Here is a 16,474-nt window from a genome sequence, read left to right as displayed (position 1 = left end):
CAGAGATTAGGAGTAAGCCCTGAGCACTATCTGGTAGACCCAAAGCCAAAAAATAAATGCACAGATGATGTGATGCAACCATATAACAAAAGAAGTAGGCCCCTTGGGGCCAGAGAGTAGAGCCCTTGCCGTGGATGTGGCTGACCTGGGTTCAACCCCTGACATCCCATACAATCCCCTAAGCCCCCCCCCAGGAGTGATCCCTGAGCAGAGAGCCAAGGATAAGCCCTGAGCACTGCTAGGAGAGGCCCCAAACAAAGTAGACTCTTACTAATTTCTCCATGAAATTGTTTAAACATTATCATAGTGTTACACGGGAGGGGAGGGAAGAACAGGCTAGAGAGGTAGTACAACAGGCTAAGAGCTTCTATTGCATGACACTGACCGAGGTTTGATCTCCAGATACCACATCCAGTCCCCCGAGTATCGCCACAAGTGACCCTTAAGAAGACAGCAAGAAGTAAGCCCTGAGCAGAGATAGGTGTGGTCCAGAATCACAAAACAAAAAGCAACAGTGGGATTCATCCACTTAAAGTGTATAGCACCTTTAAAATTAAAAAATGAGGGTGCTAAGATTGAAACTCAGTGGTAGAGTACTTGCCTTGCATGTATGAGAACTGGGTTCAATACCAGTACCACAATATAAAAAAAATGAAGAATGAGACAGTACAAAAAACTTTGGGAACAGTGTTAGACTCTTTCCTTTAATAGATAACACAGCTGTATAAGTGGCTGTCTATTTTACCCTTCTGTACAGTTTGGTTTCCTCATCTATGAAATGGGTATAACAGTGTCTATTTGTCATAGTTTTGTTGTGAAGAACTAATAAGCTAAAACATGGAAAACAACAGTTATTACTACCTACTGTATTATTCACAAGTCATCAGTTATAAAGAGAATAGCTAGAGTGATTGGGGCAGACTGGTCAACCTTACAGAGCGAGCCAGCTCCTGTAACTATCATTATATCTTTAAAAGAAACAGTAATAGTAACTGTGTTAGCTGACTGCTTAATTATTTAACTTAGTTATATTTTCTTAGCATCAGTGAGAAAGCAGTGAGACAAAAACCCAAAGATGGCTACTCATATAGGCCCTGTGAAGGCCTCAAATTGATAAACCAATGGGAGTATTTTACAGAAATCTTGTACTTCACAGAGTTCCATTAAGAGTTAGAGGGGCTAGAGTGATAGTATAGCAGGCAGGGCATTTGCCTTGCACACAGCCGTCCTGGATTTGATTCCCAGCATCCCATATGGTCCCCTACCACCAGGAGTAATTCCTGAGTGCAAAGCCGGGAGTAACCCCTGTGCTTTGCTGGGTGTGACCCAAAAAGCAAAAAAAAAAAAAAAGATGGCTGCCTGAAAATTAATCTGGGGATAAAAAGGTAAATATTATAAATTAGAACCAATACATATAAGAAAACTAAAAATTTCTGTTAAGTTGCTCTGTATTAAGCAGAATTAAAATTTAAAAGGGGGGCTGGAGCAATGGCACAGCGGGTAGGGCGTTTGCCTTGCATGCGGCCGACCCGGGTTCAATTCCCAGCATCCCATATGGTCCCCTGAGCACTGCCAGGAGTAATTCCTGAGTGCAGACCCAGGAGTAACCCCTGTGCATCGCCAGGTGTGACCCAAAAAGCCAAAAAAAAAAAAAAATTTAAAAGGAATTTTTAGTCCAAGTGGAAAATAATGAAGTTAATACACTCCCATATAAAAAGCAAAAATACCCCACCATCTTCAAGTAAAAATTAGTCTTTGGCCACTACACATAATATTTAAGTATGTATACATACATACTTGTGCCATCTATAAAACTACTGATGTGTTTATAATAAACTTTAATCATTCTAACAAAAAGGGTCATTTTAGGAAAACAAAAATGTTGCCTTTAAAAGCAACTTTATTTTTGTTTCTGGTGGGTGGGGCCATACCTGGTGATGCTAAAGGGTCACTCCTGTGTTCAGGAAGTATTCCTGGAGGAGTTCAAGGGACCATATAGGATGCTGGGGATCAAACTTGGATTGGCTGCATGCAAAGCAAATGCCCAACCTGATGTACTATTGTTTTGGCTCCTGAGAACTACTTTTAAATTAAGGTTTATGATTTCAATGGACATCTCTGCTTTTTATTCACTGGATGAACAAGAACTTTACTATTTTGGTAGAGAAGAGGGTGGCCCAAACAGTGCTTAGGAGGCCAGGGGCCCCTCCAAGGATTCTCTACCAATGAGGCCAATGTGACAGCCAGGGGATGTGATATTAGATCAAGCCCTGAAGTGCCAAGGACTACGTGGGGCCACCAGAGCAGTGCATGAGGTCCTAAGGGGCATACCTAGCAATGCATAGGAGACCACGTGGTACTGGGAATTAAACCACAATTGGCTGCATGCAAAGTATGTACCTTAACCTCTATATATCTATTCACCTCATCTGCCCTTTATTATGGTTTTAAATGAATTACTTATTTGTAATGAACAGCCTCTAATTTTAAGATACATTAAATTTTTTATATTTCATTTTTGGGGAGGGTGTCATAACCATGCATCAAAATCAGAGCCCATGTACCCACCTTTTAAAACAATCTTTCCATCCTTAAGACATTTTAGATAAAATATAATACATTTTATCTTAAATTTTAAAAATAATTTTTTAATTTTTATTTTTGGTTTTTAAGCCACACCTGGTAATGCTCAGGGCTTAGGTTACTCCTGGCCGTGCTCAGGAGATCATATGGGATGCTGAAGAATTGAACCTGGGTTGGCTGTGTACAATTGTATCTATTGTACTATTGTTCCACCCCCCCATTTTCTTACATAGATTTCATCTCGACTTTTCCTAATCCAAATAACAATGGCTCATCAATACAAAAAAAGAAAAAAACAAAGAAAATAGGAAAGAAAAGAAAAAGTAGTGGCAGTGATTAACTGTACTAATAGGAAAATTAACATGGTGATTGGTGGCTCATACTTGAATATCACTTCAAACAGGTTGTACCAACAAACAGTCATTGATGCCAGAGTTTCATATTATACTTTAGTTCAGTGTCATCAAACAAAATTGAATTCTATTAATGTAGCTGACATATGGTGAGAAACATAAATTGCAGTACCAGCACCAATTAAGATTTACCTATAACTACTGAAATATTTTCCCTAGCAACTAAAATATTATCTCTATCATCAATATTTAGTATCCACAATCCCAAATATTATATTAAGAAAATTATATCTTATGCAAGTCAAATCAAATGCCTCTGAGTATCAACATAAGAGCTTAAGAGAAGAAAAATTAGAAAAAATTAAGACTAGATATGGACTACAAAAATTCTTAATTGAAGACAACTGCTTTTGTCTTCATGAAGCACAAAGTAAAGCTGATTCTCCTAGGAAAAGATACAGAAGTCACTGACTCTACCTGTCTTGTTCTATGGTTTAAAATACTTGAGATCATTATGAAAATTATCCTAAGCCGCAAGATTCCCAGCAAAAGAAGCAATAATAATGAAGAAGAGGCTGAACTTTTACTAAACATAAGGGCTACCATGTTCCTCCTCTTCCCAATTACTCCCACAGCCTCTACTGATAAAACATTCTTGACCAAGTATCTCCCTACAAGATCCTATCTCTCCTTGAGTGCTTACCACAATCTGATTTCTGGACAGCTGACCCAAAGTTTGTTGACTTTACTTATCTTCAGAAAGCCACTGACTGGCTAAAGTCTTATTGGTGAACAGAGTGAAAAATCAGATGCCCCTGCCATACTTTACATTATGAGGAGTTGCACAACACAGTTACGTTTGGCTGCACTGTGGTGAAACATATGAGGCATCTTCTTTTATTCTTCAATCAGCCACGACTGGGCTGAGTAGCTCTATTACATCTTCAAAAAACTGAGCTCCAGTTCTTGATGGATAGAGGAAGGTCACTGAGGAGGTGGTTCAGCTCAAGAGCTAAGTGAAAAATCTGTCTTTTGATTCAGTCCTGCTTGTGGATAGAAGTCATCTTCTGGATGGAAGAGGGAGTGAGATGACCTAGAGTCTTGAATTGGTGGATCTGCAGGAACAGAAACTAAATACAGTGGAGACCTCTTAACTGAGTAACACCACGAGATGGATTTCCTGACAGTGTGTCAAATTAAACTAAATAACGTGCATTCAAATTTATCATGCACTTGTTTTTCTATCAAATGCATTACCATTCTGTGAATAGAGGTTTCCCCAGTAACAATTATGATTAATGGGAAAAGGGGCAATTTAAACAAAACTTTATAACTTTGCCTCTGGAAGTGCCATACCTTCACTTCAAAACCTCAGTTTTTTCACATGTCTTTTTTTTTCCATATCCGTAATAGATCTATTCTTATGGTGTCAGTATTAACATTCATCAAATCAAATTTTAACTTGAGGCAGATCTTACAGGGCTTTTTTTTTTTAATCTCCTAAAGAAATGGAATTCAAATATACCCAATATACTAATACTGAATAATCTACCTGCTCATAATGTCTAAGACTTGCTCTAATCAAGTTGAGCCCCTACTTATCACCCAAAAGAATAGGTATCATGAAGTCAGGGAATCTTTAAATATAAGTAAGTGGACATCCCAAATTTCTCTTAAACTTTTATCTAAAAAAAAAAAAAAGCTAAGCCTACAACCAAATTACAATGAATGTAATTTAAATTTTATCTAGTAAGAAGTCTGTTGAATACTTGCTTCCACTTAGAATTTGTAGTTGTAAATTTACTGTATATACTCTCATTAATTGTTAGATTAAAGGTCAGCAAACTTCATTTTGGGGTCAAACAGATCAAATCCAAATTGTCACTTTTTTTTAAATGAAATTTTATTAGGAAAAAGCAACACATTCAATATGTACTATTACTGTTTTCATGCTATAACTCAGAAAAAATAGATCAGGAGACCACATAACTTAAAGTATTAATGATCATTTATAGGAAAACCTGTTAGCCAATGATACAGATTATTTAAACATATGTATATTTATTTATATATAAATTGTTTTAGAAAAGAAATAACAAGTAGAATTAAAATTATAGATCAACCCTACAAAATGTATCACAAAAAGGAAACAAAATTTAAAATGCCAAGAGGATATTTTATCTGGTTTTGATTCAAATATGGAATTTTATCCTCTCAATATCACCAGTTTTTAAGGATATACACTTGAATGCGATGTAATTGATAAATTCAAGATCATATAAATGCTATGACATTTCACTTGGAAATGAATGATTGCACATCATGATTTTCACCTCAATAAATTACTGTTAAGAGTATATACAATATTTTACAGATTTCTACCTTTAAGTGGGCCACACTATATTGTAGTGGTTAAATATGTAAGTTACATCTTACCTAATAATGTGGTTTTCTCCAAAATCTCTTAGATCATCTCAGACCCTTGTGTATATTTCTTCTTTGCCAGTAGATGGAGACAACACCACTGAAAGTTTAAAAGACATCATTCCCTGTTTAAAGGGAGCTTGCTGGTCTGAAAACTAGGGGAACCCTAACCCAAGATTTCTTCGAAATTATTTTTTTAAAAATCAGACAAAACAGCTATGCCAAAACCAGAAATCCAAGGGGAATATACCCATAAACTATGGAAATCCTGAAATATTGCTAATGGAGAACTAAACTCTTACATAATGTATCACTAAATCTTAGTATTAAAATGTACTATCTATAACTTGTAAGATTCAAGTTATATTCCTGCAAATTCCTCCTAATTCAACCTAGATGAGCAAGTGTAACTCAAAATATAAAAGAGGGGGAAAAATTCTTTGAATTCCACAGTTAGATGCACTATACAGTACATATATGGCTTATTAGTCACATACACCGCTAGAAGCTTTATTCCAAATAATACAACCAGATCCACAACAAACATAAACTTTATAAAGAAGATAATTAAAGTAGAAGTGATGGAAGGAGTAAGAAAATATCAATTTTATCATCACACTGAAAGCAAATGCTCACAAAAGGAACCAACTTCATCTATTTTCCAAGTTTCTTGTCTCACTCTAAAAATTACAGACAAACCAAAACCATCTAAGTCACCTCAAAATATTTTCAAAAACAATTTTTCCCAAACTTAAAACCAGAAAGCCATTTTTTTGCAGAAAATAAAGTTATTAAGCTACAATTGTACTAAGATTTTGCTATTCTCTTTGCCACAAATTCGTATCCTTAAAAGTCTAAGAAGCCACTTGACAAAAAGCCAACAGTTTAAAAGTATATAAAATTCTTCAAATTTCTTATTTTCATGTATATTTTGCTAATCCTAATCGTTTACAGAAAATATTTAAAAATATAGTGCTCAAACATTATTGAAACTTTAGTGCCAATCTAGATTAAATAAGAACTATCAATACTGCCGAAATAAATCCTTTTGTGATTCATTTCAAGATAAAAGGTAAATACACCCCCCAACTCACAAATTTCTATTAAGCTGACATTTTATTATTTCTGAGATAGTACCATCTGCCAAGAAAACTACTCCCACATTCTACATGCCTAGTAACAGCACATAAACAACCACGAATACCAATTCATCACACACCTGGTAAATGTTCCTTTAGTAAATTTAGTAAATTAACTTCCTCATAACAAAAGTTTAACCCCTCCCCAATCCTTCAATAACTCATATGTATGAAGATAATGTCAATTCAGTAACACCCACCACCACAAATACTTTGAAATTTAAATATGAAATTAATTTTTTTGATAGGAAAACCTCAAAGTAAAAACCATGAACAAGACAGATCACAGTGAAATGTAAATGATATTTGCATCATTGCTCATCAAGACAGATGAGGAAAAAAATACTTAGACCAAAACTTAAATAAAGTATGACTAGAAGAATATCCTGAAATTTTTTAATTAACTTCAATCAAACTTCAATCTACAGATCACAAGAAGAAATAAAAGTGACCAACAAGGAATCAGTTTTCTTTATATTAATTGTAAGTCAGGGAAGGAGGAAAGGAAAACCAGGAATTAACCTGGCAAATTCTTCTTGGGGATCTATGATATCAGTGCTTCTGCCTCCACCTGCTGGCAAACAGATCATGAAACTAAGAGAGATCACTGGATTAAAAAGTTCACAAATTTCGGTTAACAAATTAATATTGTTTTATGCAATTAATCATTTAGCATGATGCTACTTTGTGTTAATAAATCAAGTAATTGATAAAACCCAATAGAATAAGCACATTACACCAATAAAATGAAAATTTCAAAGGAGTTCTCATAATTCAAAGAATATTAACTGAGAGGTCAAAAAGCAAGTTAAAAAAATTTTAATTACCTGATAAATGACATCTTGGAAAAGAACTGGAAAAGTAAGTGCTGCATCTTCTAGCTCATTTAGACTACAGTGTACTAGTGTTTCATCCTTAAAATAAAAAGCACAAACTGAATGAACCAAGATATTAAAAGAAATTTTCAATGATAACATGAATGCATGATCACTACAAACATATTAAAGTATCCATTCTATGTGGAATTTTAGGTTTACATTACATTACTATATATGGAATAGCAACCTGGGTTAGAATTTGGGGGGAAGGTATAAAAGGGTGAAAGTATAAGCATTACTCTGGTAGTACTCAGCAGTTATTTTCAGCTCAGTGCTCGGGGGTCATCAGGGCAGAACTCAGGAGACTGTGATGTCAGGAATCTAAAGTGGTTCAAAACATTAAAGAATGCACATAGCCCTTTAGGCTATCTCCCTTGGCTTGGGACAGAATATTTTTTGTTTTGTTGACTTTTGTTTTCAAGTCATACCCGGCTATACTCTTGTCTTACACCTGGCTCACTGCTTAGGAATCACTCCTGACAGTGCTTGGGACTATATGCAGTGCCAGGGTTTGAACCTGGGTCAGATGCATGCAAGGCAAGCACCTTTATCCCTATAATATACTAGCCCAGGAACAGAATCTTAATAAAATGTTTGTGGTTACTGTTATGAGGGCATACCCAGTGATGCTTAGGAGTTATTCCTTGCTCTGCACTCAGGAATCACTCCTGGTGGTGCTCAGGGGACCATATGGGATGCCAGGATCAAACCCGGGGTGGCCATATACAAGGCCAACACCTTACCAGCTGTACTATCTCTCCAGCCCCAGGAACAGAACTTTAAAAATCAGTGATTCTCAGGTATGGTTCCTGGATCCGCAAGCAGCTTTAGTATTATCTGGAAACTATTTAGAAATGCAAATTTTCTAGATCCATTTCTCATAATTCAGAAATTCAGCAAGGGTAGAATGGAGCTCAATAAACAGATTTTTGAAGGGGGCTCTTAGGAAGAGCAAGGTACTCGGGAGACATTGGGGCCTTTTCCAGCAATACTAGGCAAATTGGACCCATAATTCAAAGTAAAAGCCCAGAGGATGTGGTGCCCAGAACTGAACCGAGGTTGGCCACATGCAAGGCAGAAAGGTCCTTGTACAATTTACCTCTCCAGTCCCAGAAAAGTATATTTTTATGTTCTTCAAGTTATTTTGGATGTATACTCAAGCTTGAGAATTAAATATTACTGTTTCCAACTTTTAGTAAGTAAACCATAATATACTTAATTTGAAAATAGATAACAAAGAACATAATTCTAAAAATACATTGTATTTATAGTTCATGATTCTAAAATATTTCATAAAGAACTTTACTTTAAAAAATGGATGTTTTAGTTTGTAAGCTTAATAGACATAAAAATTGTTAAAAATAGCTGTCAATTATGCTTTGTGATCTGATTACCAAAACCTATTTCTCATTAAGATAGGAAGTTAAAATAATAGTGAGTTTTTTGTTGAAATATTGAATGTAACCAAAGTAAAGTGAAAGTGAAGTGAAATCTACCAGTTACACAGGCGGGGGGGGGGGGCGGGGGGGGCTGGGAAGGTTGGGGGGAGATATACTGTGATTCTTTTCTTTTTTTTTCTTTTTGGATCACACCTGGTGATGCACAGGTTTTGCTCCTGGCTCTGCACTCAGGAATCACTCCTGGCGGTGCTCAGGGGACCATATGTGATGCTGGGAATCGAACCCAGGTCGGCCACGTGCAAGGCAAACGCCCGAACCGCTGTGCTATTGCTCCAGCTATACTGTGATTCTTGGTGGTGGAATATGTGTACTGGTGAAGGGATGGGTGTTCGAGCATTGTATAACTGAGACTTAAACCTGAAAGCTTTGTAACTTTCCACATGGTGATTCAATAAAAGAATAAATTTTAAAAAATTAAAAATTAAAAAATAAATTAAAAAAGGAAGTTAAAACTCATCCAATCTAATGTATGCGCAAATATCTTTATTGTTCAAATTCTGTGCTTAAAAAAATACAAACTCACAAAAAACAGGATTTCCATTTGTAGAACGTTTTAAGAACTAATCCCCCAAAGTTTTCAATGCATTTAGAATTAAAATGAAACACAAATATTCATACCTTGTGACTCCACATCTTATTAGCTGGAGTGTTTCTTTTAACCTAAAGTTAAACTCCGGGCAGGCAAAGAGCAAAAAATACTCTAGATGTGCCTCATTTTTTTAATGCATATAAAACTACAATTTAAGATACTCTTTTAGCATTTTTTTTTTAAAAAAGGTATTCTCTTTCCTGCAACTGAATAAGTCTTCATTCAAGAGCTTATCTAAATACTTTTCATTTTTCTTTATTTCATAAAATTACTAAGTCATGCTCAATCAATACTATTGAAAAATCTTTACTTTGCTATTTACTTTCACCTAGAATTAAAAATTATATGGGCAAACTAATGTTAACTAGTAAACCATACCAACTCCTAATATAAAAATCCAGCAAAATTAATTTTTTTTCAGTTTTTTTCTACGAACTTGCAAATGAAATCAGAATCATAACAAGTTTCTCATTTTTTTCCTTTTTCTTTCTACTTAACCTTATACTAGGATTTCTGGGTAAGTTTCTTACATGTCTTTGGCTAGGCAAAAGCAAAGAACTCTTCAAGACTACACAGCCAGTTTAAGATTTAAAATAATATATTTTTCTTCCAAAGTAAAATTCTTATTTTACTAAACCACTGCCTCCAATTGTAAACTACCTGTGTGACAAATAATTAAAAAAATAATTTCCAATATTATTAATGCATATTTGTTAATACTAAGAAATCTTTTAGGTAGGTGGTAAATGTTCTGATCATATATTAAATTTAGTTATCAGCAGAAAATGGGCTGGAGCGATAACACAGCGGTTGGGCATTCACCTTTCACACGGCCGACCTGAGTTCTATTCCTCCGCCCCTCTCGGAGAGCCTGGCAAGCTACCGAGAGTATCGAGCCCGCCGGGCAGAGCCTGGCAAGCTATCCGTGCGTATTGGATATGCCAAAAACAGTAACAATAAGTCTCTCAATGAGAGACGTTACTGGTGCCTGCTCGAACAAATTGGTGAGCAACGGGATGACAGTGACAGTGATCAAATGATCAGCAGAAAATAGGAAATATTCAGTTTCAGAACTCTCCTATTACTCTAAAATATAAATTTTTCAAATGGTACTGAGAGGCATCATTAAAATTTTATTAGTAAGAACAACAAGATCATGCTGTGAGAGGTGTAATGAAGTAATGGTGTAAGATAATACACAAAAATGAGAATAAGAAAAGAAATATGGTCTTGCATAAGATAAACTCAACAAGATCCGGATTTTATTTGGTCCTCTGAGATAACAGAAACTGACCACAAAAAGGGTGAAATACAGTCAATAAATGAATTTAGAATTTATTGAATAATAAAAAATAAAAATCATGAAAGTCTAAAGAGAATGAAAGATGTCAATACGAAAATACGAGTAACTTAATTTTAAAAGATAAGTGATACCAAACTGAACTAAGGGCCCATTCACTAAAATATCATTGTTAAAAAAATTCAGAAATACTAAGAAATTATAGCAATGTGTAAGACTTTATTCAGTTTGAATTCTATTGGATATTTTGTACTACTTTTTTTAAAATTAAAGAATGTAACACTTTAATTTTCCCTACCTCTATAGTTATTATACTTACCAGATCTAAAACTAGAGAGAATTCTGGTGTGCTTCTTGTTTTCAATGGAAGAGCAGGTTTCCTATTTAGTTGTTCTTCTGTGAGTGGTGGAACATGTTTGATGAAATAATAGCTATAAATCAAATTTTAAGAAAATTCAACTTTTTACAATTATAAATCTATGCTAATAAAGTTTGTTTATATCTAAATCTTAAAATAATGCCTATTTAACCCAGATAAGCCAAACTCATAAAACATGTAAATAAAACAAAACATACAAATTAGTTTTTCAGTTAATTCGGGTATATTTCAACCTATACCTATACCTACACCTACTAACCACATAATTTTGCCATATACCAGTTCTGCCACCCACCTATGTGTACTTTTCATTTTGCTTCTAGATGAAAACAAAAAAGAAAACAAAAAACTCACGGGTCAAATACTTCCCAGTCTTCTTCATAGGTGGCCTCTGCATGAGCTGATGAATAACCACTGTCTGGAGTTACTGGTGCTAGTTAATACAATTGAAAAATAGTGTTACTTTTCTGTTTGGTTGGCAGTGCTCAGTGCTTACTTCTGACTCTGCACTCAAGTATCCATCCTGGCCTCTTAAAATAAATGATAATCACTCTCCAATCTGCATGTTCTCTTTAGCAAAAGTCTTTAAACTAAAAAAGGTGATACTTTTGAGTTCATACCCTTTTTATTTTAAAGTTTTTGGGTCACACCTGGTGGTGCTTAGGGGGCCATATGATTTTTGGATGATCGAACCCACGTCAGCTGCATACAAGGCAAGCACCCTACCAGCTTTACTATCGCCCTAGCCCCGTCATACCTTTTAAAACCAGTAAAAATTTTACTTCTATCCATCTTTCATGACTCTCCTAGCCTGATTCCAATGTGTTATTTCATGACATTTTGTTCACTCTTATTTTTTGGGGGGGATAAGTGAGGGTGGGGACACACCTGTCTGTGATTCTGTGTTCAGGGCTCTGTCTTCATATGTCACTCCTAGTGGAGTTTGGGGACCATATGGGTTTGCCTAGGATCAAACCCAGGCTGGTCATATGCAAGACAAACAACCTACCTAATGTCATTTCTAATAGCACTCACCACCGTGTACTGTAATTTTAGTATACACTTGGTTCATCATTAAGACCATAAGCTCCTGAAGGCCTAGGAATGGACCTCATTAATCTTTACAAATAGTACCCATTACCAATTAAAAAGGAATAAATGAATGAGGCAACAAGAGTAAATATTATTTTTGCCCTCTAAACGCACCTTCTCTATCTTTCTAATTACCTCCAACCCCCCACATACCCCCACCAAAACACTAAGATTTACACTGCACAAAAATATAGAACAGGGGCTGGAGCGATAGCACAGCGGGTTAGGTGTTTGCCTTGCACGCGGCTGACCCAGGTTGGATTCCCAGGATCCCATATGGTCCCCACAGCACTGCCAGGTGCAATTCCTGAGTGCAAAGCCAGGAGTAACCCCTGAGCATCGCTGGGTGTGGCCCAAAAAGAAAGAAAGAAAAAAAAAAACCAACAAACCTCAGTGAAAAAACCCTATACTTTATACTATTCTCTAAACTGGAACACTGGTCAAAGTAATCATAATAAAATGATAGGTCAACAAAGGTTCATTTACAAATTTTATTCAACTGAGAATGAACTATAAGTCAGGTTGATTTACTTATGAGGTCCAATAATATCCTTAAATTAGAATAACAACATTATAGGTATTTTAACATTACAGATATTATGTTCAAGACCCACTTTTTATTTGACAATTTAAAAAGAAATTTATTCATATTGGTATCTTAGGGTAGAGAAATTTCAGAATTTTATAAACAATTTCTTTAAATGTTTTCCTGTGCCAGTGAAAACTCAAAGGGATAAACACACACTTTGCAGGTTGGAGGTCCCAGTTCAATCTCTGGCACATGGTCCCAAGCACTGCCAGGTGGTCACACAAACCTTCCCCCAAAAAAACCTATTATCTGCAGTTTCAGTAAATTATTTTTAAGCTTCCCCTTCATAATACAGAGAGCATTATTCTTAACACAGCAGGTAGGGTGTTTGCCTTGTACTCGGCCCACGTTCAATTCCTCCATCCCTCACAGAGAGCCAGGCAAGCTACTCAGAGTATCTCGCCCGCACAGCAGAGCCTGGCAAGCTACCCGTGGTGTATTCGATATGCCAAACACAGTAACAAATCTCACAATGGAGACAATACTGGTGCCCGCTCAAGTAAATTGATGAGCAATGGGATGACTTGACAGACAGTGACATATCAAACTATACTTCTCAACCAATACAGATGGTCCTAGACCTAAAGTAGTTCAATTTAAGATTATCTTTTTAAGGAGCCTGAGCAGGCAGATTGCTTGCCTTGCATGTGGCCAACCCAAATTAGATCACTACATGGCTTATCATAACCCAGGTTCAATCCCATATGGACCCCAAGTCTACCAGGAGTGGCCACTAAACAGAAAGATTCTCTTTTAACTTTACAAAATCGGTAAGTGATAAATATTCAACAGAAACTATACTTAGAAATTTTATCTTATCCTGGGCTAGTGCTATATGGTAGAATACTCCCTGGGGATGCTGGGCGACGGTGTGAGCTCTAGTTCCTAGTCAGCAAGTAATCATAGATGTAAACAAATGATACTCTACTGTGCATAGAGGGTTATGTTTTTTTAGCACACTTACAATAAGCTAGGTTAAACTATAATACTATAGGTAGAGTAGATGCATTTTCATTAAGACATTTTCATTTAAAATGGGTTTTTCAATACTTAAACTTATAATAAGCCAGGGACATCTGTACAAATATCATTCTAGGCTTCCTTAAATACATGTTCCCGCAATAAATTTTTTGTTTAAAAAATTTCTTAAAATTTTTTAAAAATTGTTTTCCCTAGACTGAAGGTGGGAAAGATGCATGTCCTCAGCATTATTTATACTTTTCTTAAAAAATGTTAAGCATGATGGGGCTGGAGTGATAGCACAGAGGGTAGGGCATTTGCCTTGCACGAGGCCAACCCGGGTTCGAATCCCAGCATCCCATATGGTCCCCGGAGCACCGCCAGGAGTAATTCCTGAGTGCAGAACCAGGAGTAACCCCTGTACATTGCAAGGTATGACCCAAAAAAGCAAAAAAAATAAAATAAAATTTTAAGCATGACAGAAGACAATTTCATCTTCAGAGGTAATAAATTTTAATCACATATGTTTGCATATTTCCATGACAACTGGCTCTGGAATCCAACAATTATGTTGGGTTAGATTGGAGTGGTCATCTAAAACAAATCTGAATGAAAACTTACTCCAAGTAGGGACCTCAGACCTTTCAATTACTAAGAAAGACAGGCACAATTAAACTTCTATAAAAAGACTAAGAGTACTAAAAATTCAATTTCAAGGGCCAAAAAAATGATACAGAAGTTAAGGTTCATGTCTTGCATATGGCTAATCCCAGTTCAATCCCCAGCACTACATATGATCTTGGTCACCTGAGCACCAGCAGGAAAGATCCATGAATACAGAACCATGAGTTAAGTCCTGAGCACAGCAGGGTGTAGCCCTGCCAAACCATAAGTAACTAGACTGAGATTTTATTTTCAATTTCTTTAAAGAAATTTTTATGCATTCCACCTGCCTATTTAAGAAAAGATATATAAAATACTGTGTTTTAGTAAAATATTTATAAAGTTGCATAAGAAAAGAATTTTCTTCACCTGTAAGGGGTGGGATATCACGATTAACTGTTTCTTCTGTTTCTTCTAAACCATTATTTATAGATGATCTCACTTGAACTGCTTGATTTGAGTAAGCTGCTCCATTAGTTGATGTAGTGGTACTGGTAGTGATCTCATCCACCTGTTCCATATCAAGTTGTTTCACTATTTCTTCAGCCTCCACAGCCTGTCCTGGGGAATCAGATCCTGATGTTCCTGAAATCATGATTTAGTATATTCACAATCATTTAAAAAACTCACAGAGGATGGAAGGATCAGAGAGATGCTATTTAAGGATAAAAATTTCTAATAAGTAAACATTAAATTGTAAACTATTATAATCATAAAACTTGCTAAGAGACTAGCACTTTATTATTTCAACCAATAAATGAGATGCTAATCATACTATAAGGACAATCATATTGTAAGATATATCACCAAATCAACAAATGTACCTTAAATTTAGTGTAAAAAGTCTAAAAGTAAAAATTAAAAGTAACTAGTTAGGTATTAAGAACAACTGCAACAGAAACAAGCTGAGAATACCGTTGTCTTGTGAGGTCATTTCCTGACATTTCAAACAATTATAAATAGACTTTTAGATTAAAACTACAGCAATATTTGTGAACAAGTTTTTCTATTTTTCTTTTTCCAGGACCCATACTTGGCGGTACTCAGGGCTTATTTCTAGCTCTGCACTCAGGGATCACTCCTGGGCAGGGCTTAGAGGATCATACGAGGTACTGGGGAACTGAACCCACATCAGCCAGATGCAAGGCAAGTACCCTATCACTCCAGCCTATCTTTAAGCCTTTTTAGACACATTCATTTATAGTTAAACAAGAGTTATGCTGGACATACAGTGTAAGTAGTGAGCTTGCCTTGCATGCGGCCGACCAGGGTTCACAGCACTCCACGTAGTCCCCTCAAACTACCAAAGTGATCCTTGAGCACAGAGCCAAGAGTAAACCCTAAGCACTGCCAGTGGGTATAGACCCCAAACAAACAAAAACTTTTTAAACATGACTTTAAACATGCTACTGTACACTTAATAGACTACAGTGTAGTATAAACATTTTATATGCACTAGGGAAATTAAATGTGCTATTTGTCTTATTATTATACCTTTTGTTTTATGCAGCATTCTGAAACTAAATCTGCACTATCTCTCAGGTGTGCCTATATGTATTTATTATCTCCAAACAGCTTGGGAGTCTAATTTAAAAAAAAAAATTGGAACCACTCCTGACTGTTCAGAAAACCTGGTCTGGGGGATCGAACCCCAGGCTTGGCCCCATGCAAGGTTGTGTATAAATCCACTGTGTTAAATTTCCAGGAAAAGGGGTTTGAGCCAAATCTGGTGATGCTCAGGGCTTATTTCTGGCGGTATTCAAGGGCCCACTGATTATGCATTACTAGGGATCACAATGGAGCTGGCCACATACAAGACATTGCCTTTATCCTTGTACTATCCCTGGCCAGCCTCTCCATACGAGTTTTTATTTTTAATATATGAAGTTCTTTAAGTATGGGTTAATAGCTCTCCTCATGAGAATCTTTTTTATTCAGTGACATGAAACGATACCTCAACAAAATTTCATCTCAGTAGCAACTGAAGGTTAAAGTTTGTCTCCCCATTGTATCAAATCATAACTAGACAACCCTGTTCCTCAACACTTCTTTCATATGGAATTAA

The 16,474-nt window shown here is 36.0% G+C and overlaps 1 protein-coding gene across 2 annotated transcripts in view; it reads right to left on the bottom strand.

The window, feature by feature from the left end:
• Positions 1–16,474, bottom strand: part of CTDSPL2 (CTD small phosphatase like 2) — a 77,769-nt gene that overhangs the window by 17,332 nt on the left and 43,963 nt on the right. For both annotated transcript variants that reach the window (XM_055132496.1, XM_004609623.3), the window contains 4 exons: positions 14,779–14,994; positions 11,460–11,538; positions 11,046–11,157; positions 7,327–7,413 (listed from right to left, as the gene is read on the bottom strand). In XM_055132496.1, the coding sequence (XP_054988471.1) occupies positions 7,327–7,413; positions 11,046–11,157; positions 11,460–11,538; positions 14,779–14,994 (494 nt within the window). The remainder of the gene's footprint in view (positions 1–7,326; positions 7,414–11,045; positions 11,158–11,459; positions 11,539–14,778; positions 14,995–16,474) is intronic.

This window comes from Sorex araneus, chromosome 3 (assembly GCF_027595985.1).
Source record: "Sorex araneus isolate mSorAra2 chromosome 3, mSorAra2.pri, whole genome shotgun sequence".
NCBI lineage: Eukaryota > Metazoa > Chordata > Mammalia > Eulipotyphla > Soricidae > Sorex > Sorex araneus.
This window is presented reverse-complemented; position numbering and strand designations above follow the sequence as displayed.